The 26,332-nt window shown below is 46.4% G+C and overlaps 1 protein-coding gene and 1 non-coding gene across 2 annotated transcripts in view; one reads left to right on the plus strand and one right to left on the minus strand.

The window, feature by feature from the left end:
* Positions 1-26,332, minus strand: part of kcnt1b (potassium sodium-activated channel subfamily T member 1b) — a 423,250-nt gene that overhangs the window by 168,297 nt on the left and 228,621 nt on the right. Inside the window, exons 4-9 of the mRNA XM_078226287.1 lie at positions 25,572-25,628; positions 22,422-22,470; positions 20,112-20,171; positions 15,415-15,489; positions 11,903-11,986; positions 5,543-5,637 (exon numbers count right to left, since the gene is read on the minus strand). Of these exons, the coding sequence (XP_078082413.1) occupies positions 5,543-5,637; positions 11,903-11,986; positions 15,415-15,489; positions 20,112-20,171; positions 22,422-22,470; positions 25,572-25,628 (420 nt within the window). The remainder of the gene's footprint in view (positions 1-5,542; positions 5,638-11,902; positions 11,987-15,414; positions 15,490-20,111; positions 20,172-22,421; positions 22,471-25,571; positions 25,629-26,332) is intronic.
* On the plus strand, positions 3,744-3,943 carry LOC144503245 (U2 spliceosomal RNA). Its single transcript, XR_013499461.1, has one exon. It is a non-coding gene; the product is annotated as a U2 spliceosomal RNA (small nuclear RNA).

Below are 26,332 nucleotides of genomic sequence, written 5' to 3' on the forward strand. Positions count from 1 at the left end.
AGTCTGTAGAATCCTGGAAAATGACCACCAATGCATTCACTATTTCGAGAGCCACTTCCTTAAGTATTCTGGGATGTAAATTATCTGGCCCTGGGGATTTATCCGCCTTCAATCCCATCAATTTTCCCAGCACCATTTCTCTACTAATATTGATCTCCCTCAGTTCTTCCCTCTCACTAAATCTTGCATTCTCCAAAAATTCTGTTGGAGAACATTCCAACATTCCAATCATTCATTCCCTCCACCACCACAGCCCATTGGCAGCTGTTTGTACTGTCTACAAATGCCCTCCTTCAAGAGCGCCTTCCAAAATCATAGGCTGGCATTTTCTGGCTGTTTTTGCCAGTGGGATCTTCCTGTCCCTCTGATGGCGCACCCCCGCCATGGATTTCCCAGCAGTGAGGGTGCATTCAACAGGGAGCCCTGTTGTGTTCGCTGACCCACACTGGTTCCTGGTCAAACAATGTCTTAATTTTACAATTCTCATCTGTGCTTTTAAATCCCCCCATGGCCTTGCCCTCCCAATCTCTGTAATCCTCTCCAGTCCCACAATCCCCCGTGATCTCTACGCTCATCTAATTCTGGCCTCTTCAACATTCTTTATGTTCATCGTTCCAGCATTGATGGCTGTGCCTTCAGTTGCCGAGGCCTTACATTCTTGGATATGCTCCCTACACCTACTTCCTTTAGCCACTCCTTAAAACCTGCCTCTTTGACCAAGGCCATTCTCTGGCCTCCTTGTGGCACCTTTCTCATGGCGCGAGGCAGCCTGCCATTGGCAAAATCTTCATCTTCACAGTGGTCCCTCCACTGTCAATGGGATTTTCATTGACTCCATCCCATGCCGCCAGGAAACCAACGGTGGGGGTGCGTCCTCGGGGGGACCAGGAGATCCCGCCAGTTTGAAGAGCCGGAAAGTTCCGGCCCAACTTTTTTGGTCACCTGACTTAAAATCGTCTCCGACAGCTTGGTGGCATCTTTCATTTTCAAATCCTCCTGTGAAGCGCAGTGGGACCTTTTATTGTAAGGGTGCTATATAAATGTAGGTTGTTGTTTTATCGTTTTTATTTCCATCTCTCACTTTCTTAGCACACAGGTTCCTACAAGAATGATTCTATGAAATTCTAGGTGAGAACTGTCTCCTGCTCCCTAATCTGTGCAGAATCCTGCCTCTACATTACACCGCCAATTGCAAATTATCTTCTATTAGTGCTGTGTCGGCAGGGAGGGACGACCTTGCTGCCCTACAGTGTGAATCATGCCCCCAGCAGCTCAGATCACTGCAGGGAAGGGAAGCCACACAGCGTTTTCCATCAGCCCCGAAGAACTACCTATCACATTTTCATACTCATCTGGCTGAATGCCGACAAGAGTGGAAATAATCGCAATCCTGTCACTAATAAGATGGTCGTTTTGAAAGACTTGTTTTCAAGCCTTAAGCCAGGGCGGCGTAATTGCATTGGAACTGTATTAATCAGAGATCCTTTCCTGCATTGGGAATACATCAAAGCAAGAGGGCTCGCAAATTGTGTTCTAAAAACTGCTGTGTACTCCCAGACTACATTGGCTTTGTAACGTTCATTTTCCGCTAATCGAATTAATCCTCATTGATCCTCCTTACAGCATCCAGAGTTTCTCTGACTCTTGGCCAGGTTATAAATATTTATTGTGATGCTTTATTAATTTGTTGTTAGTGTGCACTGTTGTTTATTCAATGGTTTACATGGAGCACGGCACGAGTATTATATAGAAATACATTGATCCAAATGACTCAGTACACATTGGGTTGAGAGATTCGCTTAGTCTTTTAAAGTTTAATACTGTTGCAGAGCCTGGAAGGACAGGGGCGGCGCGGCGCCACAGTGGTTAGCACTGCTGCCTCACAGCGCCAGGGACCTGGGTTTGATTCCCAGCTGTGTGGAGTTTGCACATTCTCCCCATGTCTGCGTGGGCACCCTCTGGGTGCTCCGGTTTCCTCCCACGCTTCAAAGATGTGCTGGTTAGGTGGATCGGCCGTGCTAAATTGTCCCTTTGCATCAGAGGGATTAGCAGGATAAATGTATGGGGTTACGGGGACAGGGCCTGGGTGGGATTGTTGTCGATGTGGACTTGATGGGCAGAATGGCCTCCTTCTGCATTTTGGAGATTCTATGATTTTACCCAACATGAATGAGATGACAGAACCAGAATAAGACATGGGTGGCACAGTGGCACAGTGGTTAGTACTGCTGCCTCACAGCGCCAGGAACCCGGGTTCGATTCCGGCATTGGGTGACTGTCTGTGTGGAGTTGACAAGTTCTCCCCGTGTCTGCGTGGGTTTCCTCCGGTTTCTTCCCACTCTCCAAAAATGTGCAGGTTAGAATGATTAGAATCATAGAAACCCTACAGTACAGAAAGAAGCCATTCGGCCCATCGAGTCTGCACCAACCACAATCCCTACCCCCACATCCCTACATATTTTACCCACTAATCCCTCTAACCTACGCATCCCAGGACACTAAGGGGCAAATTTAGCATGGCCAATCAACTTAACCCGCACATCTTTGGCCATGCTAAATTGCCCCTTAGTGATTCATAGAATCAGAATCCCTACAGTGAAGAAGGAGGCATTTGGCCCATCGAGCCTGCACCAACAACAATCCCACTGCATCCCCGTAACCTCACATATTTGCCCTGCTAGTCCCCCTGAAACTAGGGTCAATTTAGCATGGCCAATCAACTGCACATCTTTGGACTGCAGGAGGAAACTGGAGCACCCGGAGGAAACCCACGCAGACATGGGGAGAATGTGCAAACTCCACAGAGATAGTGACCCAAGCCAGGAATCGAACCCGGGTCCCTGGCACTGTGAGGCAGCAGCGCTAACTACTGTGCCGCACCTTAGTGTTTAAAGATGTGCGGGTTAGGTGGATTGGCCATGCTAAATTGCCCTTTAGTGTCAGGGGGATTAGCAGGGTAAATATATGGAGTTACGGGGATATGGCCTGGGTGAGATTGTTGTTGTTGCAGGTTTGATGGGCCAAATGGCCTCCTTGCATTGTAGGATCCTCTGATTCTACACAGTGAGCGGTAATGATCTAAATCTCGTTGTTTAGGAGGGTGGTGGAGCATAGACATTAATGATTTGAAACGGGATGGGCTCTTGAGGGAAATTAGCTTGCGGAGCTACGGGAATAGAATAGAGGAATGGGACTGACTACAGAGAGCTGGCATGGACTTGATGGGACAAATGGTCTCTTTCTTAGCCGTGATGCCTGTCTGGGGCAATGCTGACAGAGACACTGAACAATTCCAACATTTTCTGTTTTTATTCCAATGTCATCTTCACCTGACGTCCATGCAGGGGTGGAGAGAAGGATGATGGACATTGTTAGAATGAAACTGGTGACAACTTTGATTGGAAGTAATGTAACCAATGGAAAGAAGACGTAAGGGTCAGCTGACCCAGTAAAACATGGAACCAATCACAGAGTGATGTAATAGTCAGCTGACCAGCTGCTTCACTATAAATAAGGAACTATGTAGAATTGTGGGAAGCTTGGAGTGGCCCAGGATGAGGCCCCGAACTTTGCAGTAATGAAGTTTCTTTATTAAACCCTTTCTTTGATTTATAAGTTGGAGTAAGTTTTGTTGTATTTTCATTAGCTGCATTTTGAAGAGTTCCTTCTGAAGGAACAGACATCAATCAGGAGCAGAAATTATGGGGTAAATTTTCCAGTCTCGCCCACCTTGGGAATCGCCACTTGCTTCTCGGCCTTTTGGCTAAGATCAAGTGTAGTATGGATCGCCTGCACTTGGTGGAGGTCATTAGGTTACACTGAGGCTTCATGTGTTTCATATGAAGCAATTTTTTAAAGCGGCATCTCGGCCTTTTGGCTAAGATGCAAATGAGCTCAAGACTTGGAGGAGGATTGTCCCCCTTCTCCAATCAGCTTGACTCATGTAGATCAGGCCCAGGACAGGGTGGTTTTGGTCTCCCGCCCTGTCTTGTCAGCCTGGATCTGAAATGTCTCAACTTGTTGAGACTCTGAATTGGATTTGATTTGATTGAATTGGAAAAGTATATTTAAAAAAAACTTGCGGGATAGAAAGGTCCATCGAACTTGAATGGGAATTCCCAGTCTTGGGACGGGCGAAGCTGGAAAATCCCGCCCGATGGCTTTTCTCTCCTCCTCCTCAACTCAAATAACGAGACGCCCAAACTCTACCAGTAGGGCACAACTAGCTGAGCACAGAGAAGACCATTGTTGCTCAGTAAGTGAGCAAGCTGGTGCGATCAGATTGATAATGTTAATATATTCAGAAATATTTCACACTCTACTATCTTTTTAAAAAAGGAGCAATTGCAAATAGTTAAGCTTATGGAGCTGAAATAATGCCATTTGCTACAGAACTAGAACTGCAGTGGTTATCTTTGACTGCATCCAGGAACAACTGCCTTCTCCATGGGAGTACAATTCTCTGCCATTTATTAAATGAGAACTCCTGGAGGTTTAATTTTCGACAACCAGTTTGAAAGATCCAAAGCTGTAGATATTCAAACATGGGCACACGTGTGTTAGTGAATTTCCCATGGCATTGCTCATGGTTAGTCAGGGAAATGATGAGCGGGATTCTCCGATCTCGCCTGTGCCCGCTCTGCTACAAGTGAGAATGGAGAATTTGTCATTCCAGCCGAAACTCCGTTCACTTTCAGTGGAGAATCCCAGCCGCGAACGAGGATGGAGGTTTTTTTTAGCGGATATCTCTTTGAGCTGTGTTAATCGTAGCTGAAGAAATTTGCAGACAGATCCATGCGACTCATCCCAGAACGCCACCAGTGGTGGGAGTATTGCATGTCAGGAAATACAGCATTTGATTGTTAAAGATGCTACCAGGAGGCTTTCTGCTATGACTTTAACAACACTGGAATACTGTGAACGGTTTTGGTCCCCTTATCTAAGTTGCCATTGGAGGCAATCCAGAGAAGGTTCACTAGCTTGATCCTGGGTATGGAGGGATTTTCTTATGAGGAGAGGTTGAGTAGGTTGGACCTGTACTCATTGGAGTTTAGGAGAATGAGAGGCAATCTTTATTAAAACATATCGGATGCACAAGGTGGATGCTGAAATCTTGTGGGAGAGTCTAGAACCAGGGGCATAATTTCAGGTCGCCCACTGGAGACAGAGATGAGGAGGAATTTCTTCTCTCAGAGGGTAATGAATCTGTGGAATTCTTTACTGCAGAGGACTGTAGAGGCTGGGTCATTAAATAGGTTCAAGGCTGAGATAGACAGATTTTTAGTCAGTAAGGGAATCGAGGGTTTTAAGGATAAAGCAGGAAAGTGGAGTTGAGGATTATCATATCAGATCAGCCATGATCTCATTGAATGGCAGAGCAGACTCAATGGGCCGAATGGCCTACTTCTGTTCCTATGCCATACAATCTTATCTCTAGGTATTCCCACTGTCACAAAAATGTTACTAAACCGCATCAGCAGGAAATCTCAAGAATTAATATAAACAGAAATATATCCAATAATTAATTAAAAGAAAAACTCACCCAGTAAACACGAGACAGAGCAGGGTACAAATCAGTATTGAAACTTGGTTAGACATGGCAGACTGTGTCCTCTGAATGGCTCTATGTAAATCATTCTGCAGAGAAAGAAAGTTCTGTTGGAGATCCAAATACAAACTGCTGCATACAAATCTGTCCAAATACATTACAGCCAGCACCAAGGAATTTTCCAACAATTCAATTTCCCTCCTTAACAAATGAGCTTGAGTTGGTTTTCTATGGAATATGGTAGGTTCTTGGAGCGACACAACCTCTACTGCTCTCTTCTGAGGTAACATAGGAAATGAGAGCAGGAGTAGGCCATTCGGCCCTTCGAGCCTGCTCCTCCATTTATTATGATCATGGCTGATCATCCAACTCAATAGCCTGATCCTGCCTTCCCCCCATTTCCTTTGATCTCTTTCAGTCCTAAGAGCTATCACAGAATAGAATCCCTACAGTGTAGAAGGAGACCATTCAGCCCATCGAGCCTGCACCGACAACAGTCCCAACAGGCCCTATCCCCGTAGCCCTATGCATTTATCCTACCAATCCCCCTGACACTTAAGGTCAATTTAGTATGGCCAATTCACCTAATCTTGATGACAGTGGGAAACTGGAGCACCCGGAGGAAAGCCACGCAGACATGGGGAAAACATGCAAACTCCACACTGACAGTTACCCAAGTCGGGAATCGAACCTGGGTCCCTGGTGCTGTGAGGCAGCAGTGTAACCACTGTGCCACCGTGCTGCCTCTGTCCTTCTTGATACTGACAACAATCCCACCCAGGCCCTATCCCCGTAGTTACCCTGCTAATCCCCCTGACACTAAGGGACAACTTACCATGGCCAGTCCACCCAACCTGCACATTTTTGGAGTGTGGGAGGAAACTGGAGAACCCGTAGGAAACCCACTCAGACACGGGGAGAACATGCAGACTCCACACAGACAATGACCTAAGGCCGGAATCGAGCCCGCGTCCCTGGCGCTGTGAGGCAGCAGTGCTAACCATTATGCCACCGTATCGCTCTATATCTAACTCCTTCTTGAAAACATACAGGCCAGAATTCTCCCATCCCTCCCGCCACTGGAATTTTAGTGGGCAGATTGCGGAGAATGGGCGGCTCGGTAGCACAGCGGTTAGCACTGCTGCTTCACAGCTCCAGGGTCCCGGGTTCGATTCCTGGCTCGGGTCACTGTCTGTGTGGAGTTTGCACATTCTCCTCGTGTCTGCGTGGGTTTCCTCCGGGTGCTCCGGTTTCCTCCCACAGTCCAAAGATGTGCGGGTTAGGTTGATTGGGCAGGTTACAAAAAAAATTGCCCCTTAGAGTCCTGGGATGCGTCGGTTAGAGGGATTAGTAGGTAAAATATGTGGAGGTAGGGCCTGGGTGGGATTGTGGTCGGTGCAGACTCGATGGGCCGAATGGCCTCCTTCTGCACTGTAGGGTTTCTATGATTTCTATGAATGTGAAACGCCATTGACAGCCGGGTGGAAATTTCTAGCTTTTAGACCAGAACAGCCGAATAATTCTGCCCACAATGTTTTGGCCTGAACTGTTTTCTGTGGTAGCCAATTACTCAGGCTTACCACTCTCTGGGTGAAGAAATTTCTCCTCATCTCACTCTTAAAAGGGGTTTACTCCTTATCCTTAATCTATGACTCCTGGTTCTGAACTCCCTCACCATCAGGAACATCCTTCTTGCATCTACCCTGTCTAGTCCCGTGAGAATTTTATCGATTTCAATGAGATTCCTCCCTCGTTCTTCATAACTCCAGCGAATGTAATCCTAACTGACTCAATCTCTCCTCATGCGCCAGTCCCGCCATCCCAGGAATCAGCCTGGTAAACCTTCTCCTGCATCACAATCAAGTGTGGCGATTGGTGTAAGTGTGATCTTGTCATACTTGTCATTACATGAGGAAATGTGATGTGATGAGGAAACATTAAGATTCCAGGCCTGGCATAGAACATAGAACAGTACAGCACAGAACAGGCCCTTCGGCCCACGATGTTGTGCCGAGCTTTATCTGAAACCAAGATCAAGCTATCCCACTCCCTATCATCCTGGTGTGCTCCATGTGCCTATCCAATAACCGCTTAAATGTTCCTAAAGTGTCTGACTCCACTATCACTGCAGGCAGTCCATTCCACACCCCAACCACTCTCTGCGTAAAGAACCTACCTCTGATATCCTTGATGATGGTAGCATCAGCTGCGACTCCTTTTGCAGTGGAGGGAATTCCAGACTATGGGGTCCCTCCAGCTATGCAACATTCTCGCAGTGTTGCAGCCAAGTGCCAGCCTGGATTATGGGTGGCACGGTGGCACAGTGGTTAGCACTGCTGCCTCACAGTACCAGGGACCTGAATTCAATTCCGGCTTTGGGTCACTGTCTGTGTGGAGTCTGCGCGTTCTCCCTGTGTCTGCGTGGTTTTCCTCCGGGTGCTCCGGTTTCCTTCCACCGTCCAAAGATGTGCAGGTTAGGTGGATTAACCATGGCTTGGCAGGCCGTAGGGCCTGTTCCTGTGCTGTAATTTTCTTTGTTCTTTTAGTTCTTTATTCTAAATTGCCCCCTAGTGTGTAAATATGTGTAGGCTAGGGGGATTAGCCATGGGAAATATGTGAGGTTACAGGAACTGAGTGAGGGAGGGGGCCTGGGTAAGATGCTCTGACAGAGAGCTGGTGCAGACTTGATGGGCCGAATGGCCTCTTCTGCACAGTAGGGATTCTATGATTCTGTGTTTGAGTTTCTGGCCCATCGATTTTCAACCTTGGTGAAAGAATCCTGCAATATGTGATGAAACTTTGTGGAACCCCAACCCTCTTTCCCCTTCCCTCCCCAACCATCCCCTCCCCTCCCATCAAAGAGCCCCTTGAACGGGCAACTTTCTGATTACAGGGGTGTGAAAAAATCCAGTCCTATGGTCTGTCAACCAGTGGCAATTTTGAAGCTAATCGATGGCGAAGGAGGAACAATATACAGATGGGTACACATAAGATGGTTGTCTGGCACACAAACAGTCACCTGGGAAAGAGACATTAAACGGGCACTGACTTTCAGTACAGACAGCCACCTGAGATTAAAACATAAAGGACAGACAGCTATCCAAAGTTAAACATGCAGGAGTCAAATCCTACAGGAAGCCAGCCAGGGCTTAAAGATAAGGACAAGAGGGGAAGATAACGAGATTAACTACAGGTGGGATCGGGAATACATAACTGCAGGAAAACCAGTAAATTACTATATGAATAGGCCGAAACTAAAAACCATTGATAGCCACTGACGTAGGAAATGTATCCATTCCTAAGGCAATGCAATGTTAACATGTTCATGTCTGTATCTGTCTGTATTTGTCTATAACGATGTGTTAACGATCGATCACCTACTTGATTACAACGATGTGATAATGGCTAGATGCCGGTCCACCTATTGTGTAAAGGGTATAAAGATGGACTGCTCCTATTATCTCGTTGAGAGAAGGTTTTGCTGCTTGTTAGTGCCTTTTCTCCACGAATCTTTGTTAAAATAAAACTGCATTCTTGAAACCTTCAAGCCTGACCTAGTGGCACTTTTCCCACAACAATGGGAAAGGAATCACATCCATCTTCAGACAAATGTAAAGCTTTGGCCACCTCTGCTGCATTGCCATTATTCATTAAGAGGAGCAACTCGCAAGCGAAAACTTTGAGCACAGCCTGAGAGTTGAGAAAGATAAAGATTAACCTCACCCTTTGAGTAAAAAGGTTCTTCCTCATGTCCCCTCTACACCTTCTGCTGCTAATCCTGAATCTATGTCCCCCTGTCCTAGAATTCTCCACCAAGGGAAACAGTTTTATCCTGTCCACTCTATCTCTTCCCCTCTCAGACTTGTACACCTCCATCAAGTCCACCCCTCAGCCTTCTTTGTTCCAAGGAAAATAACCCCAATCTCTCCTCAAAGCTACACTATTCTAGCCCTGCCAACATTCTTGTAACTAACATCAACAGACGAACAGAATGGGTATTGTAGCCAGGACAGTGAATTCAGCTGTTTCCATTCTGTTGGTTAAGAACAGATGTTGCTGAGTTATTGAACTGTATTTATTTCCCCGGCTGCTATGTGACTAAACGAGGAGGAATTTCATTCCAAGAATATGCACGGAGGTCACAAATGAGCTTTCCTTGATCCGTGAGTGTTGATTGCTCCTTGCTCACCTCTCACAATGCCACCACCCCCCCCCCACCCCTGCACAAACAAACACACTCTAATCCTATGAGTAATGCCTCTTCTCTCAGACTGTCACTCCCCAACTATTAGATGTGGATGTGAACAGAAAAGCTTCAACTGTTGGAAGGGTGAGAGTCCCTGACAACATCCCCACTCCCAAACTGTTGACCGGTCTTTCTTCTTTTTAGATGTTGACATTCCCCAAAAATTTTGGGTTTTTACATTTGAAGTGTTCGGTGATGCAGATTACAAAAGCAGGGAAGTCATATTGGAGTTGTGTAGAACTTTGGTGGGGCCACAGCTGGAGTACTGTGTGCAGTTCTGGCCGCCACATTATAGGAAGGATGTGATTGCACTGGAGAGGGTGCAGAGGAGATTCACCAGGATGCTGCCTGGGGTGGAACATTTAAGTTATGAAGAGAGGTTGGGTAGGCTTGGGTTGTTTTCGTTGGAGCAGAGAAGGCTGATTGAGGTGTACAAGGTTATGAGGGGCATTGCCAGGGTGGATAGCTGTTCCCCTTAGTTGAAGAATCAGTCACGAGGGGACATTGGTTCAAGGAGAGGGGCAGGAGGTTTAGGGGGGATGTGAGGAAGAGCTCTTTTACCCAGAAGGTGCTGACATTCTGGAATGCGCTGCCTGGGAGAGTGGTAGAGACAGGTTGTCTCACATCCTTTAAAAAGTACCTGGATGAGCACTTGGCATGTCATAACATGGGCCAAGGGCTGGTAGATGGAATTAAGTGAGAGTTCAGGTCTCTCTAATGTGTCAGTGTGGACCTGATGGGCTGAAGGGCCTTGTTTGCGTTGTATGATTCTATGAATTAGCAGCTGTGAAGCTGCTCCTAAGACCAGGCTACTTTCATTAACATCTTTTCAAAAATTTAATCTTGGTTTAATTTTTGAATTCAGAAATGTAAAGTGAAGCTTGAACCATAGAAACATAGAAGTTACAGCACAGAAGGAGGCCATTTGGCCCATCTTGTCCATGCCAGCCCAAGGACACCCAGGTGTCCTTTCTAATCTCACCTTCCTGCACCCGACCCATAGCCCTGTAACTTACAGCACTTAAGGTGCAGATCCAGGTACTTTTTAAAAGAGTTTAAGGTTTCTGACTCCGCCACCAACTCAGGCAACAAATTCCAGACACCCTCCACCCTCTGGGTAAAATAGTTATTCCTCATGTCCTCTCTACGCTCACTGCCACTTATTTTGAATCTATGTCCCCTGGTTCTAGGGGAAACAATTTTATCCTGTCCACTCCATCTCTTCCCCTCATAATCTTTTGCACCTCCATCAAATCACCCCTCAGCATTCTTTGTTCCAAGAAAAATAACCCCAACCTATCCACTCTCTCCTCAAAGCTACACTTTTTTAGCCCTGGCAACATTCTTGTAAACCTCCTCTGCACTCTTTCCAGAGCAATTACGTCTTCCCTGTAATGTGGTGACCAGAGCTGCACACAATACTCCAATTGTGGCCTCACCAGTGTTCTATACAATTCCAACATTTTGGCCAGAATTTTACACCCCCCCCCCCCCCCCCCCCCCCCCCCCCCCACCACAGGAATAGGAGCAGGCGAGGGGTGGAAAATGGAAAAGTCCTTTGACCTTGGGTGAGATTTTATGGTTTCCAGGATGAACGAGGCCATAAAATCCCACCCTATATCCTCAATTTTATATTCTACGTGCCTTCTTTACAATCTTGTCTACTTGAACTGCTGCCTTTATGGACCTATATACTTGTACGTCAAGATCTCTCACTTCATCTACCCCTCTAGCATGCTCCCACTTATTGCGTATTCCCTGTAACTGTTAAATGCATTACCTAAGTTAAAATCTATCTGCCACTTTACCGCCCACTCCACCAACCCATCAATATCATTTTGTCAATCATAGCTATCCTCTACACTATCCACTACTCGTATCTACAAGAAGTAGGATAAAAATTGATTCAAAGGCAGGAACTTTCTGGCTGTTCATGCTGGTGGGATCTTCCAGTCCCACCCAGGGCGCACCCTCGCCAAGGGTTTCCCGCTGACGTGGGGTGGATTCAATGGGGAATCCCATTGATGGTGGTGGGGCCAGGGGATACCATCGCTGGCGAACAGCGGGTCACCAACAGGCTGCAGAGATTCTTGCCCATAGTCACTTACAATCATGTTCTCCAGTGCGTGCTTAGCCAACCAGCAGTTTAGAAACACTGGGATGAAGAGGTTCCTCAGGGGTGGCCAGAAAATCTGTAAAGGGAGGAAATGGTACAGATTCACTCAGGGGGAAAATGCAAGATAATATTAACAAGAGAAGTTCGATTTAACGGCTTCAACATAGAGACGTGGAGCTTCACAAATGCAAATCAGGCATAAGGCTGGTGCAGATCCAACAACACTCAAAAAGCTGGACAGCATCCAAGACCAAGCAGCCCGCTTGATTAACACCCCGCTCACCACATTAAATATGCACTCCTTCATCTCCATCACACAGTATCAGCCATGTGTACCATCCACAAGATGCACTGCAGCAAATCACCAAGCCACTCGACAGCACCTTCTGAATCCATGACCGCTACCACCCAAGGACAAGCACAGCAGATATCCGGAAACACCAGCACCTGCACATTCCTTTCCAAGCCACACACCATCCTGACTTGGAAATATATCGCCGTTCCTTCACCGTCGCTGGGTTAGAATCCTGGAACTCCCTCCCTAACAGCACTGTGGGTGTTTTCTCCAACCACCTGAACTTCAGCAGTTCAAGAAGACAGTTCACCACCACCTTCTCACGGGCAATTAGGAATGGGCAATAAATGCTGGACCTAACCAGCGACACTTGCGCCCCATGAATGAATTTTTAAAATGGGATACCTGAAAAGCCTGGTCAAAAAGATGGGGCGGGATTTTATGGCCCCTCTCGCCCCAAAACCGTAAAATCCCACGCAAGGTCAACGGACATTTCCACTGTCCGCCCCTCGCCACCTCCGATTCCGTGGCGGACAGGGCGGTAAAATTCCGACCATGGAGTTTGTAATTTGAACGAGAGGAGTGCAGAGGTTTACAAAAGGGATCCAGAGGGTTGAGCCTGGATATCTGAAGGTTCTGCCATCAATGGTAGGGTAACAGGGAAGTGAAAAATGCAAAAAAAGACCAGAGTCAGAGGGAATGGAATGCAGAGTTGGGAATATTTCATTGGGTGTATTGTGCTTTGGTGGACTCTGAGACTGTGAAAGGCACTGTCCACAGACAATTTTCACCTGACTATCATGGAAATAAGTCATACAGATCAGTCAAGTTGTAGGATAACTCTCTGATTTGTGCTGAGTTAGCTGATCTCTTCTCTTTACAAGTTGAACAAGGTGCACATTAATGTTGTCCCATGTATTTTGCATTTATGATAGCTTAGTTTATCAAGCAAACAAAAATATGGATATTCTTGTTAAGAGGATCTCACAGAATAGAATAGAATCAAAGAATCCCTACAGTGCAGAAGATTCTAATGCAGCCTTCATCATCGCTGGGTTAGAATCCTGGAATTCCCTCCCTAACAGCACTGTGGCTGTGACAGCCTCTACAGTCAGATGACTGCCAGTGCACCCTATCAGGGTTTGAACATCTGTAAACACTACATGGGTGAGATACTGCAATGCGATCATAACCAATGGCATGTGAGCCACTGAGAGTGAATTAAGAAGAGATGAGAAAGAGAAAGACACTGGATAGGAAAAAAAGCTGATAAAACAGCACAATAAAGAATTTACAGAAAGAGGCCATTTGACCCATTGAGCCTGCAGCAACAACAGTCCCACCCAGGCCCTATCCCTGTACCCCATGTAATTATCGTTAGTCCCCTGTTATTAAGGGGCAATTTAGCATGGCCAAGTTGATCTTTCTCTACACCCTAGCTATGACTGTAACACTTCATTCTGCACCCTCTCGTTTCCTTCGCTATGAACGGTATGCTTTGTCTATTTCGCGCGCAAGAAACAATACTTTTCACTGTAGGTTAATACATGTGACAATAATAAATCGAATCAATCCACCTAACCCGCACATCTTTGGACTGTGGGAGGAAACTGGAGCACCCGGAGGAAACCCACGCAGACACGGGGAGAATGCACTGACTCCACACGGACTGGAATTGAACCCATGTCCCTGGCGCTGTGAGGCAGCAGTGCTAACCACTATGCCGCCCTTTTCAAGGGCAATGATGGGTGGGTAAAACATTGTGAACTTGCCCACAAAGCCCACATCCATGGGCAAATGGTAAAAACGAGTTACCTTGATTTGCAATAGCTGGGACCCGTGAAATTGCTGTGATGGGCCAGACACAAGGAGCCCTAATTATAATGACGAAGATTCAGGTTGCTGCATGAATAATGATTGGATTGGCATACTGAATGGGTGACATTCAGTCTGATGAACAAAAACTGATTCACACAAAGTGTCCGAATTCACCCAGAGTATTGGATCCTTGAAAAACATTTTGCAACGCAGACTTCACTGGATCCGTTGCCATGGCGAAATGCCTTTCAAAGCAGCTAGATAGTGGAGCGCATGATGATTTTATTAAAGCACCTGCCACATCCAGAACTACTCAACATATAGCTTTTAATCTCAGGATTAATAAAAGTCAAGATAGGAATATGAAAAAAAGAAATGATTTATGGTGGAAACAGCATGATTTGTGGGAAGTGCAACAGTCAGAAGGTATTGCCTCGGATCAATCAAATGGGATTGCCATATACTTCTCTTCATATTAATTGAATTGAGTTCATTAATGCTTCAATGGAAAAGTATCCCATTCGCAGTTTGATTATCCCTTCGATAGGGATAGACCCTGTGACAAATCCTTGAGAGGTTGTAGACGATACTGAATAGAACCATCGAATTCCCACAGTACAGAAGGAGGTCATTTGGCCCATCGAGCCTGCACCGACTCTCCGAAAGAACATCGGTGAGGCAGCAGTGCTAACCACTGCGTCGCCATGCCGCCCTATGCAGATGGAGTGCATGATTTGCCATTAGAGGTATGACATTTGTATAGAGGTTTGGGCGAGAGTTCTCCGACCTCGCCAGCGGCTGGGATCCTCCAGCCCTGCTGCAGAGAATGGAGTTTTGGCTGAGCGCCAAGTTCTCCGTTCTCATTGGCAGCAATGGCGGGTGAGTGAGATCGGAGAATCCCGTCTTTGGTGTCTGCGAGCTTGAAGGTAGTCGTAGGGGTTGTCTATCGAAGGAGTGCAACTTCTCTCCATGCCCTGTGCCACCCTAACAGCTTTTATTAAGATGAGGGGTGTTAATATTGGGCAATCAATCCAGTGTCAAAATGGGCAACTCAAATCGAGTGTGGCATGGTCAGGTGCAGGATGAACCGTCACCCCCTACCTCCTATTACACCAGGGTGACACTATTCCGTTCCCCATACCAGCAACTATTTGCACTTGAGCGAAACCTCCAGGTTAATGCAAATTGTTCTTGAGTCGGGAGAGTTCTATGTGCTGTGTTCACTGGGGGTTGGATTATAGACTGCTTCAATGTACTTCACATTGGTACAGAACACAGATTGAATTAATAGTAATTATGTAGTTCCCTTAACAGCTGCTACTCTGAAACGGTACAGTTGCAGAGTCAAAGGTTCAAACAAGAGTAGAAGTAAATAATGTGCAATGACTTACTGTGATAATGAAAGGGACAGTGTTGATCATTTCAAGGATAAATGATACTCGGAAAATCTGTTCCCAGATGTTCCCCTGTAAAGATCAATATAGCATCAATTGACAACTTTGCATGGAGGTTCACAATTTCTATTTAGCTTTTCCACCTTTCAAATTCAATATACAAGAAAAGTAAATTCGCTAATGTGCTTCATTTAATCGTAGTCATACAGACACTCAGTACAGAAGTGGCCCTTTGGCCCATCAAGTCTGCGCTAACATTAAAATCTACAGTAAACCCACTTACCAGCATTTGGCCCATAGCTGTGAATGTTCTGACATTTCAAGTGCTCACCCACGTATTTTTTAAAGCTTGTGAGATTTCCCTTCCCGCCTCTACCACCCTCCCAGACTGTGCATTCCAAACCCCCCTCCGGCTCAATGTACGGGTTAGGTTAATTGGCCATGCTAAATTGCCCATAAGTGTCAGGAGGATTAGCAGGGTAAGTGCGTGGGGTTAAGGGGTTAGGGCCTTGATGGGATTATTGTTGCTGCAGGCTTGATGGGCTGAATGGCCACCTTCTGCACTGTAGGGATTCAATGAATCTAGAAGTTGAAATAGTTTAAGGGTGATAGTTTGAAACTGTCGGACTTCAGTGTATTACAAAATGTATCATCACAAGAGGGATAAAATTGTGGCCAAAATTACTTGCCCATGTTTCCAATATTGATTTTTGGGAAGTAGTTTAGCAGTATATTATTCAACTCAGAGTACAGTGGATCTGAATCGATATCCCCGATATCCCTTTACTATATCTATTTCTTTCTAATTAACCGTTATTTAAATTTAAACTCTGCATTGATCACAAAGTGCCTCTAATCAAATAAGACAAAAAACAAGTTCAGTAATCAGCTCTTTGTATCAGTTTCTTAATTAGTGTCACAAGTAGGCTTACATTTACACTACTGTGGAAATCCCCTAGTTGCCACACTCCGGCGCCTGTTTGGGTACACTGAGGGAGAATTTAGCATGGCCAATGCACCTAACCAGCACATCTTTCAGACTGTGGGAGGAAACCAGAGCACCTGGAGGAAACCCACGCAGACATGGGGAGAACATGCAGACTCTGCACAAACAGTCATCCAAGCCGGGAATCGAACCTGGGACCCTGGCGCCGTGAGGCAGCAGTGCTAACCACTGTGCCACCGTGCCACCCTAATTTGATCTCTAGATAATCAACTAAGTATTAAGGGGAAGAGCAGGGCCAAGGAAAGAGTGGGACCCATTAGGGACCAAGGGGGGCAATCTGTGCATGGAGCTGGGTGGGGGTTTGGAACACACTGCCTAGGATAATGGTAGAGGCTGGATACCTCACAAGCTTTAGAAAGTACTTGGATGAGCACTTGTTATAACGTTCATCGGCTGTGGGCCAAGTGCTGGCAAATGGGATTAGTATAGATTATAGTGTAGTTCTGTCAGTGCAGACCTGACGGGCCAGAGGGCCACTTCTGTATTGTATGACTCTACAACTATGATTAAATGATGCATTTAAGGAGAAGATAGATAAAGCACATGAGCGAGAAAATTGGACAAAGAATGAGAGGGTGATCGTGCTAAATTTTACTGCCGCACTCGAACGAGTCTGGAAATTCCCTCCAGAGGTCAACGGACATTTCCGTTTTTCGCCCCTTGCCCATTGTGATTGCATGGCGAGCAGGTTGGTAGAATTCCAGCGATAAGATCCTGAGGGATTTGATACCAGGAAGATTTCCACTAATGGGAGAGACTAGAACCAGGGGATAGAGTTTCGGAACAAGAGTTCTACTGTTTAAGACGGAGATGAAGATTTCTCTCAGGGGTTCTTTAGTCTGTGGAATTCTCTATCCCAGGCGACTGAGAGTCATTGAATTTATTCAAGGCAGAATTAGACAGATGTTTGATAGGCAAATATGTCAAGCATTATAGGGAAGCAGACAGGAAAGTGGAGTTGAGACCACAGGCCAGATCAGCCATGATCTAATCGGATGGCAGAGCAGGCTAGAGGGGCTGAATGGCCTACTCCTGCTCCTAAGTCCTATGTTCCTGGAAAGATAAGGAATTCTACAACCCTTCCCACAGGCAGGATCTTCCGGTTCCCGACACGGGCGAGGAATGTGAATGGCTATCAACCTTGCCGGGACCGGAAGATCCTGCAGGCGACCAATGGAGTGCCACCTCCGCCGTGGGAAAATTCACCGCAGGGGCACTGGAGAATGCTGCCCTTTGATAGGATTGAGTTAAAAGAGGGTAAAAACTTTGCAATACATCCAAACATTGACCCCCCCATAAGGGCATATGCAAGCGAGGCAGTTGTACAGCACTAATGAACTATTAATTCTCGCGATTCTCACCAATTTAAAACTGTGCTAACAGCATACAATCAGCTTGAGATATGACAAGCATGAGGCCAATCAAAAACTACCAGAGTAGTTCAGTTTATGCACATGTTTAATATCTCACCTTCTGTTCCTGGGGAGTTGATTAGCTCAGTTGGCTGGATGGCTGCTTTGTGATGCAGCGCCACGCCAACAGCATGGGTTCAATTCCTGTACCGGCTGAGGTTATTCATGAAGGCCGTGTGTTCGCAACTCACTTGAGGTGTGGTGACCCTCAGGTTAAATCACCACCAGTCAGCCTATGGTCATCTGGGACTATGGCGACTTTACCTTCCCTTCCATTCTCATTGGCAGCTTCTTTTCTATTCAGTAATGACCTTGGGTAACATATTCCAACTAGCGCTTCCTACTTCTTGCAAACAAAGTTCAGCGTTTCTCAAGACCGAGTTTAAACGAAAGAATAACAGAATGCACGTTGGTGTTGATTATTGGGTTTCTGGGTTTTAAATCCTGTCAAGGTGGGTAAAATGAAATTCACCTCTTTTTTAATGCTGACAAAATTAAACGTTATTGTTATGGTGATCGCAAAGGCCACGGGGGTCATCAGTAGATCTACCTGTGTGCTTCATTAAGGATGAGCTGCCTTATTGAGTGAGCGGAGACTTGTCAAATGGGGGGCAGCTAGTGGAGGTTTTTAAGCCCGTAACTTTACCTTGGTGGCACAGTGGTTAGCACTGCTGTCTCACAGCGCCAGGGACCTGGGTTTGATTCCCAGTTTGGGTCACTGTCTGCTAAGTTTGCACCTTCTCCCCATGTCTGCATGGGTTTCCTCTGGTTTCCTCCCACAATCCGAAAGATGTGCTGGTTAGATGCATTGGCCATGCTAAATTGTCCCCTTAGTGTCAGGGGAATTAGCTCGGGTAAATGGAATCTAAAACTAGAGGGCATAGGTTTAAGGTGAGAGGGGAGAGATACAAAAGGATCTGGAAGGGCAATCTTTTCACACAGGGGGTGGTGGGTGTCTGGAACAAGCTGCCCGAGGTAGTAGTAGAGGCGGGTAAAATTTTGTCTTTTAAAAAGTGTTTAGACAGTTACATGGGTAAGATGGGTATAGAGGGATATGGACCAAATGCAGACAATTGGGACTGGCTTAGGAGTTTTAAAAAAAAGGGCGGCATGGACAAGTTGGGCCAAAGGGCCTGTTTCCATGCTGTAAACCTCTATGACTCTATGTAGGGATAGAGCCTGGGTAGCATTGTGGTCGGTGCAGACTCGATGGGCCGAATGGCCTCCTTTTGCACTGTAGGATTCTATGATTCTATGGACCAGAGTTGTAGGTTCCGAGTTGAAGACCACCCTATTGTATGCTGAAGGAATAACCTTTTCCTTTGGTTCACAACAGAGGGTGTTGGTGATGGGAAACTGACTGAATTACTGCAATTCTCATCTCAGTCCATAGCAGCATGAGCTGGCCCAGGGAAAACACTGAGAGCCATCTCACTTAGCCTGTGTGCAGTCCCAGTCACCGCATTACATAGTGACATTATAGCGCTGGACGGGGGAGCTAAGCGTCCATCTGACACTGGACAAATAACAGCAATGTTTCATTTATGTTCATCAGCCAAGTGGCCCCAATGGTCTGATCCTTAAACCCTGAGGGCAGAAAAATGCATAATGAGCTATCAAATCTGCCAACAAATCTGCGTATGCAATCAAACCTTCATTGATGGATCATATAGAAATCAATAGGTTAAAGAAATACCCTTCAGTGTTTCATAGAATCCTACAGTGCAGAAGGAGGGCATCCAGCCCATTGAGTCTGCACCGACCACAATCCACCCAGGCCCTATCCCCATAACGCCATGCATTTACCCTAGCTAGTCCCCTTGACACCAAGGGGCAATTTAGCATGGCCAATCCACCTAACCTGCACATCTTTGAAGTGTGGGAGGAAACCAGAACACCCGGAGGAAACCCACGCAGACACGATAAGTAAGTATATTTATTTGTCACAAGTAAGGCTTACATGAACGCTGCAATGAGGTTACTGTGAAATTCCCCTAGTCGCCACACTCCGACGCTTGTTCAGGTCAACGCACCTAACCAGCACATTTTTAAGACTGTGGGATGAAAACGGAGCACCTGGAGGAAACACACGCAGACACGGGGAGAACTCCACACAGACAGTGACCCAAGCCGGGAATCGAACCCAGGTCCCTGGTGCTGTGAGGCAGCAGTGCTAACCACTGTGCCACCATGCCGCCCTCATCCGAATTGCTTCAGAATTTAGGCTTGAAATAATTCATCTTTCAAAGATAATCCCTGGAAACGTGGATTCTTACCTTGTAGCTTAAATAGGTGAGGAGCATACTCTCCAGGAAGCTAATTAATGCCACCGAGACCTGCAGAGATTAGATAAATAAAATGTGAATGCAAATGTCACAGTTAAGAATCGATTATTTCATCCTCATTGCATAATGCGAAAATAAAAATTCCGCATCGGATCCATATCAACTTTTCCATTAAAATGAACAGAAAGAATTTCACCTCCCCCCCCATCCCCTACCCCCCTTCCCCATCCCCCACCCTCCTCCCCCCTCCCCAATTCCCCTCAACCCCGCCACCCCACGATATTCAACATATTGGGAGAGATTCTCTCATTCTCTATTTGCACTAAAAGACAATTGCATTCTTTATGTGAACATTGGCCCAAGCCTGTGTGCTCCGTCCCTCAAAGCATTTCTCTGATTTTCCCACACTTTGCAAGTTTTAAAATTTACACTGCAGTTTGTTCAAGAAGCATAGAATGCCAACAATGCAGGAAGAGGCCATTCGGCCTGTCGAGTCTGCACTGACTCACCGAAACAGCATCTTACCCAGGCCCCACTCATACCCCGCCCTATGCCTGTAACCCCGTGCATTCACCATGGCTAACCTCCCAAACTTACATTAAGGGGCAATTTAGCATGGCCAGTGGAATTAGCGCTCAGCCAATTCCTGGTTTCCTCTGGTGCCACAGTTACCTCACCAGCCCTCACCGAATCCCAGAGCAAGAGTACTGAGGCTCATTGTAGCACCGCCAGCACGGGAAAGACGGGGTGAACTGAGCACAATCTGGTCAATTTGCACTATCATAGAATCATACAGTGTAGAAGGAGGCCATTTGGCCCATCAAGTCTGCACCGACTCGCCAAAAGAGCATCTTTCCCAAGTCCACTCATAGAATCCCGACAGTGCAGAAGGAGGCCATTCGGCCCATCGGATCTGCACCGACAACAATCCCACATTGGGATAAGGCCCAATCGGCCCTATCCGTGTAATCCCACATATTTAATCCTACATATCCTGGGACAATAAGGGGCAATTTAGCATGTCCAATGCACCTAACCCGCACATCTTTGGACTGTGGGATGAATGAACACCGCTCGACAATCACCAGGCAGGAGTGTTCTCTTCCTGCTGGGGAATACTTCAGCAGTCACAGGCATTCAGCCTGTGATCTTCGGGTAAGCGTTCTCCAAGGCGGCCTTCACAACACACGACAACGCAGAGTCGCTGAGCAGAAACTGATAGCCAAGTTCCGCACACATGAGGACAGCCTCAACCGGGATCTTGGGTTCATGTCACACTATCTGTAACCCCCACGACTTGCCTAGGCTTGCAAAATCTCACTAACTGTCCTGGCTGGAGACAATACACATCTCTTTAACTTGTGCTTGGCCCTCTCTCCACTCACATTGTCTGTACCTTTAAGACTTGATTACCTATAAAGACTCGCATTCCAACCATTATCTTGTAAATTGAGTTTGTGTCTGTGTATGCTCTGATTGTGAACACAAGTCCTCACTCACCTGATGAAAGATCAGTGCTCCGAAAACTTGTGCTGCCAAATAAACCTGTTGGACTTTAACCTGCTGTTTTGAGACTTCTGTCTTCTGTGGGAGGAAACCAGATCACCCAGAGGAAACCCACACAGACACAGGGAAAACATGCAAACTCCACACGGACAATGACCCAAGCCGGGAATTGAACCCAGGTCCCTGGAGCTGTGGGGCAGCAGTGCTAACCACTCTGCTATCATGCCACCCACTCCTTCGCCCTATCCCCATAACCCCACACATTTATCATGGCTAATCCACCAAACCTACACATCTTTGGACTGTGGGAGGAAACCTGGATGAAACCCACGCAGACACGGGGAGAACATGCAAACTTCACACTGTCACCCAAGGCCGGAATCAAACCTGGGTCCCTGGCGCTGTGAGGCAGCAGTGCTAACCACCGTGCCACCATGCCGCCCATTCTTGACACTCGATGCAAAATCATAGTCCCGCGTAGCAAACTCCATACATACAGTAAGTGCAGAAATTCATAGACTTCCCTCTGTCTTGCCAATTACTTGTGCTAAATGCGCCTTCAGGTCAATTTTAAAGATGGTTAATAAGCATTTGACAATGAATGCAGACCTTAGTAAGTTGCTGATTCCAGTGACATACTCTGGCCCAGTAAATGATGCATTTACGACAAAGCAAATAGCCGATGTACACACAAAGAATGCATTTGTATTGCAGCCTAAATAGAGAGTGCAGAGAATCTTCCCCAATATGTTGAACAGACTCTTCATTTTCCTTTCATTGCATTCTGTCACCCACCTGAATTCCCCACAGTGGCAGAGGTCTGTTCACCCAAAATATAGATCCCCTGTAGAAAACAAAAAAAGCACAGTTTGAATGTACCTTTCAAAATCTGAGTCATACCCAGCAATTCATTCAGAAACATTACATGTCACTTCTAAGTGGCATTAGAAATCTATTTATTTTTTGGGCTCTGTGCGTCATTGGCAAGGCCAGCATTTGTTGCTCGTTCCTAATTGCTCTTGAGGAGGCGGTGGTGAGCTGCCTTCTTGAACCGCTGCAGTCCGTGTGGTGTAGCCACAGTCGCAGTTAGGGAGGGAGTTCCAGGATTTTGACCCAACGACAATGAAAGAACGGGTGATATATTTCCAAGTCGGAATGCTGAGTGGCTCGGAGGGGAACTTGTAAGTGCTGGCGTTCCCGGGTATCTGCTGCCCCTTGCCCTTCCAGAAGGTAAAGATTACGGGTTCGGCAGGTGCTGTCAAAGGTGGCTTGGCGAGTTGGTGTGGCGCATCTTGCAGTGTCACAACACCAGGTTAAAGTCTAACAGGTTTATTTGGTATCACAAACTTTCGGACTGTCCACTCGCCTGATGAAGGGGCAGCGCTCCGAAAGCTCGTGATACCAAAGAAACCTGTTGGACTTTAACCTGGAGATTTCTTACTGTGCCCACCCTGGTCCAAAGCTGGCATCTCCACATCATGACTGCCATCTTGTAGGTGGCACACACTGCTGCCTCTGTGCACTGTTGGCAAAGGGAATGAATTCTGTGGGGATCCTATCTGAATTATAAAAAAAATCCTTACATCTGTATATCAAACTCAATTATTTAATCCATCTTCTGCACATGCATTTCAACTCTGCTCCCACAATGAGGCTAAAGAAACTGCAGAACTGACTATGATTGGGTATAAATCTGAAATCTCATCTCCTGAGCATATGGGGAAAAAATTCTCTGCGACTCTCTTGCCATCTGAGCTAATATTTCGCAGTGGTGATTGGCTTAAGGGCCGGTCCTCAACTCCTTTCCCCATGCCTCAGACTTGCACTTTCAGTCCCTTATAGGATCCTCCCATTTTCATAGAATCATAGAAATCATAGAAACCCTACAGTACAGAAAGAGGCCATTCGGCCCATCGAGTCTGCACAGACCACAATCCCACCCAGGCCCTACCCCCATATCCCTCCATATTTTACCCGCTAATCCCTCTAATCTACGCATCCCAGGACACTAAGGGGCAATTTTAGCATAGCCAATCAACCTAACCCGCATATCTTTGGACTGTGGGAGGAAACCAGAGCACCTGGAGGAAACCCAAGCAGACACGAGGAGAATATGCAAACTCCACACAGACAGTGACCCAAGCCGGGAATCGAACCCAGGTCCCTGGAGCTGTGAAGCAGCAGTGCCAATCACTGTGCTACCGTGCCTCCCTAACCACTGTGCTACCGTGCCGCCCTAACCACTGTGCTACCGTGCCACTTTACCGTCTCTCCCCCTCCCGCTGCGGCGGGACACGCCCTAGAGCTGAAGGGAATGCGCGCACTTTTCTCCTTATTCCTCAGTTTCAAGTTGTCTAATTTTATCATTCTCTTTCTCCCCCTCCTGGTCTACATTCCTCTGAGCTTCCTTCAATCACCTTGTTCATTAAGATCTCCTGCCTTAGAGTATGGCAAATCCGACCTTGCTGCCCTTTGGCGATGATGTTCACGAACGATCATTCCCCCTCCACCATCCTTAGGATTTCTTCACAGTTCTTGTGTTCTCTGCAACTCATGGGCCCCAGTTATCTCCAGAACCACAATCCACAATGTTCTAGAGTTTTGGATGTCTTTTTTTTTCTCAAGGTCCATGTTTCAATCCCATGGATCAAATTCCAAAATCGATCATTCTTTCTTTAACATCTTGACTTATTCCTACACAGGGCAATTCTTGATGTTTGGAGAATGCACTCTTTGCTATAGAAGATTGGCTTGCATCAACATCATCACACAGCTTGACATTGCACTGATACACTCAATGACTTTATGGTGTTCCTCTCAGCTAATGCGCATCGCGAGGGAACATGGAATGGATGAATTAGAAAGCATGTGCCACTTTCATGAGTCAAAGAAGGTCTGGGGTTGGGTTGCAAGGCTGAAGAATGGAGGCGTGATGGACAAATGGGGAGTGGAAACGGTTTGCTCAAGACTTTTAATTTCAGTATTTGGCAGTCAACAATAGTTTTCAAAGAACAATGAGCAGTTAGGCACGGGAACAGGCCCTTCGGCCCAACAAGCTTGCGCCAACACTTGACGCCTTTCTAAACGAAAGATCTTTTGCCTCTACGCAGTCCATATCCCTCTATTCCCTTCCTATTTCTGTATCTGTTAAGATGCCTCTTGAACGTTGCTAATGTATCTGCTTCCACCACCTCCTCTGGCAGCGCATTCCAGACACTTACCACCCTCTGTGTAAAAGAACTTGCCTCTCACATCTCCTTTAAACCTCCCCCCCTACTAATTGACAGTCCTACCCTGGGAAAAAGACTCCGACTATCCATTCTATCCATACCCGTCATAATTTTGTAAACTTTTATCAGGTCACCCCTCAGCCTCCAACGTTCAAGTGATAACAAACCAAGTCTGTCCAACCTCTCCTGATGGCTAACACCCTCCAAACCAGGCAACATCCCGGTAAACCTTTTTGTACCCTCTTTTCGGTTGCTAATGAGAGAATGTTGTTTTCCTCCATTAGATGGTGAGCTGCACACCACAGAAGAAGCTCATTTTTCATTCTAGTTGTGAGTTCCCAACATTGACTGGATGGTAACGAACCTAGCCATAGGCATGATTGCAGGCGCAAAATTGCCTGCTATGAGTTATAGTTTGCCACGTCATCCCTTGTGTGAAAAGGTGACTGAAGTATAAAGTGATGTCCTCCACCCTTAGCTTTCCATTGCCTTGAAACTGCAAACAGAGGAAATTACCCCATGTATCTTCTCAAAATGAGGGCAGCAGAATTGAAGATAAAAACTATCAATTTTCTACAAATACGTCACTGGAGATTTACTCTTCTAGTCCTAAGCAAATCTCAAATATGCCAGCAGAGTGTAAGATTTAATTTTCTCCCACATTGCCTCAAAAGAGAACTAACCCAAGCACATATCTTCACAGAAAGTCACTTACCAATCGATTTCATTACTGGGTGATGAGTTAGAATAATTCTTCTTCAGGCATCCCGAGCTAAGAGAAAGTCCATAAATATACAGAAAGCAGCATCAGTAAACCAAAAAAGCACTTGACAAGCCGTTCCGCATAATGGAGTGCCCCAAGATACTATACAAGGAGCAAGTAGTCCAGACAAATTAATAGGGGACAACTTAAAGTGTAGCCAGAGACATTTACTTTCAGCATGTTTTTGAAGGTGAGACGATAGATCTTAAGGTGGCGTGGTTTATCATAGAATCAAATAGCACCGATGGTGGCTATTCAGCCCATCATGCTCTTTGGAAGAACTGCCAATCACCTGGTCTTTTCCCCTAACATTTCACTTTTTTTCTTTTTTAAGTGTATAACCAATTCCCTTTCGGGATTTACTGCTGGATATAGTTCCGTCACCCATTCAGGCGGTGCACTGTCGGTCTTAACAACTTGCTAGAAAAACCCTTAGCTGGAATTCTCCAGTCTCGCTTAGCCCGCTACCGCTGCCAGTAAGAACGGAGAATTTGGTGCTCAGTCAAATCTTCATTCGCTGCAGCGGAACTGGAAAATCCCAGCCGCGGGCATGGTCAGAGAATCCCAGCCATGGGCGAGATCGGAGAATCCCAGCCGCGGGCGAGATCGGAGAATCCCAGCCGCGGGCGAGATCGGAGAATCCCAGCCACGGGTGAGATCAGAGAATCCCAGCCGTGGGCGAGATCGGAGAATCCCAGCCCTTGGTCATCTTT

This window comes from Mustelus asterias, chromosome 13 (assembly GCF_964213995.1).
Source record: "Mustelus asterias chromosome 13, sMusAst1.hap1.1, whole genome shotgun sequence".
NCBI lineage: Eukaryota > Metazoa > Chordata > Chondrichthyes > Carcharhiniformes > Triakidae > Mustelus > Mustelus asterias.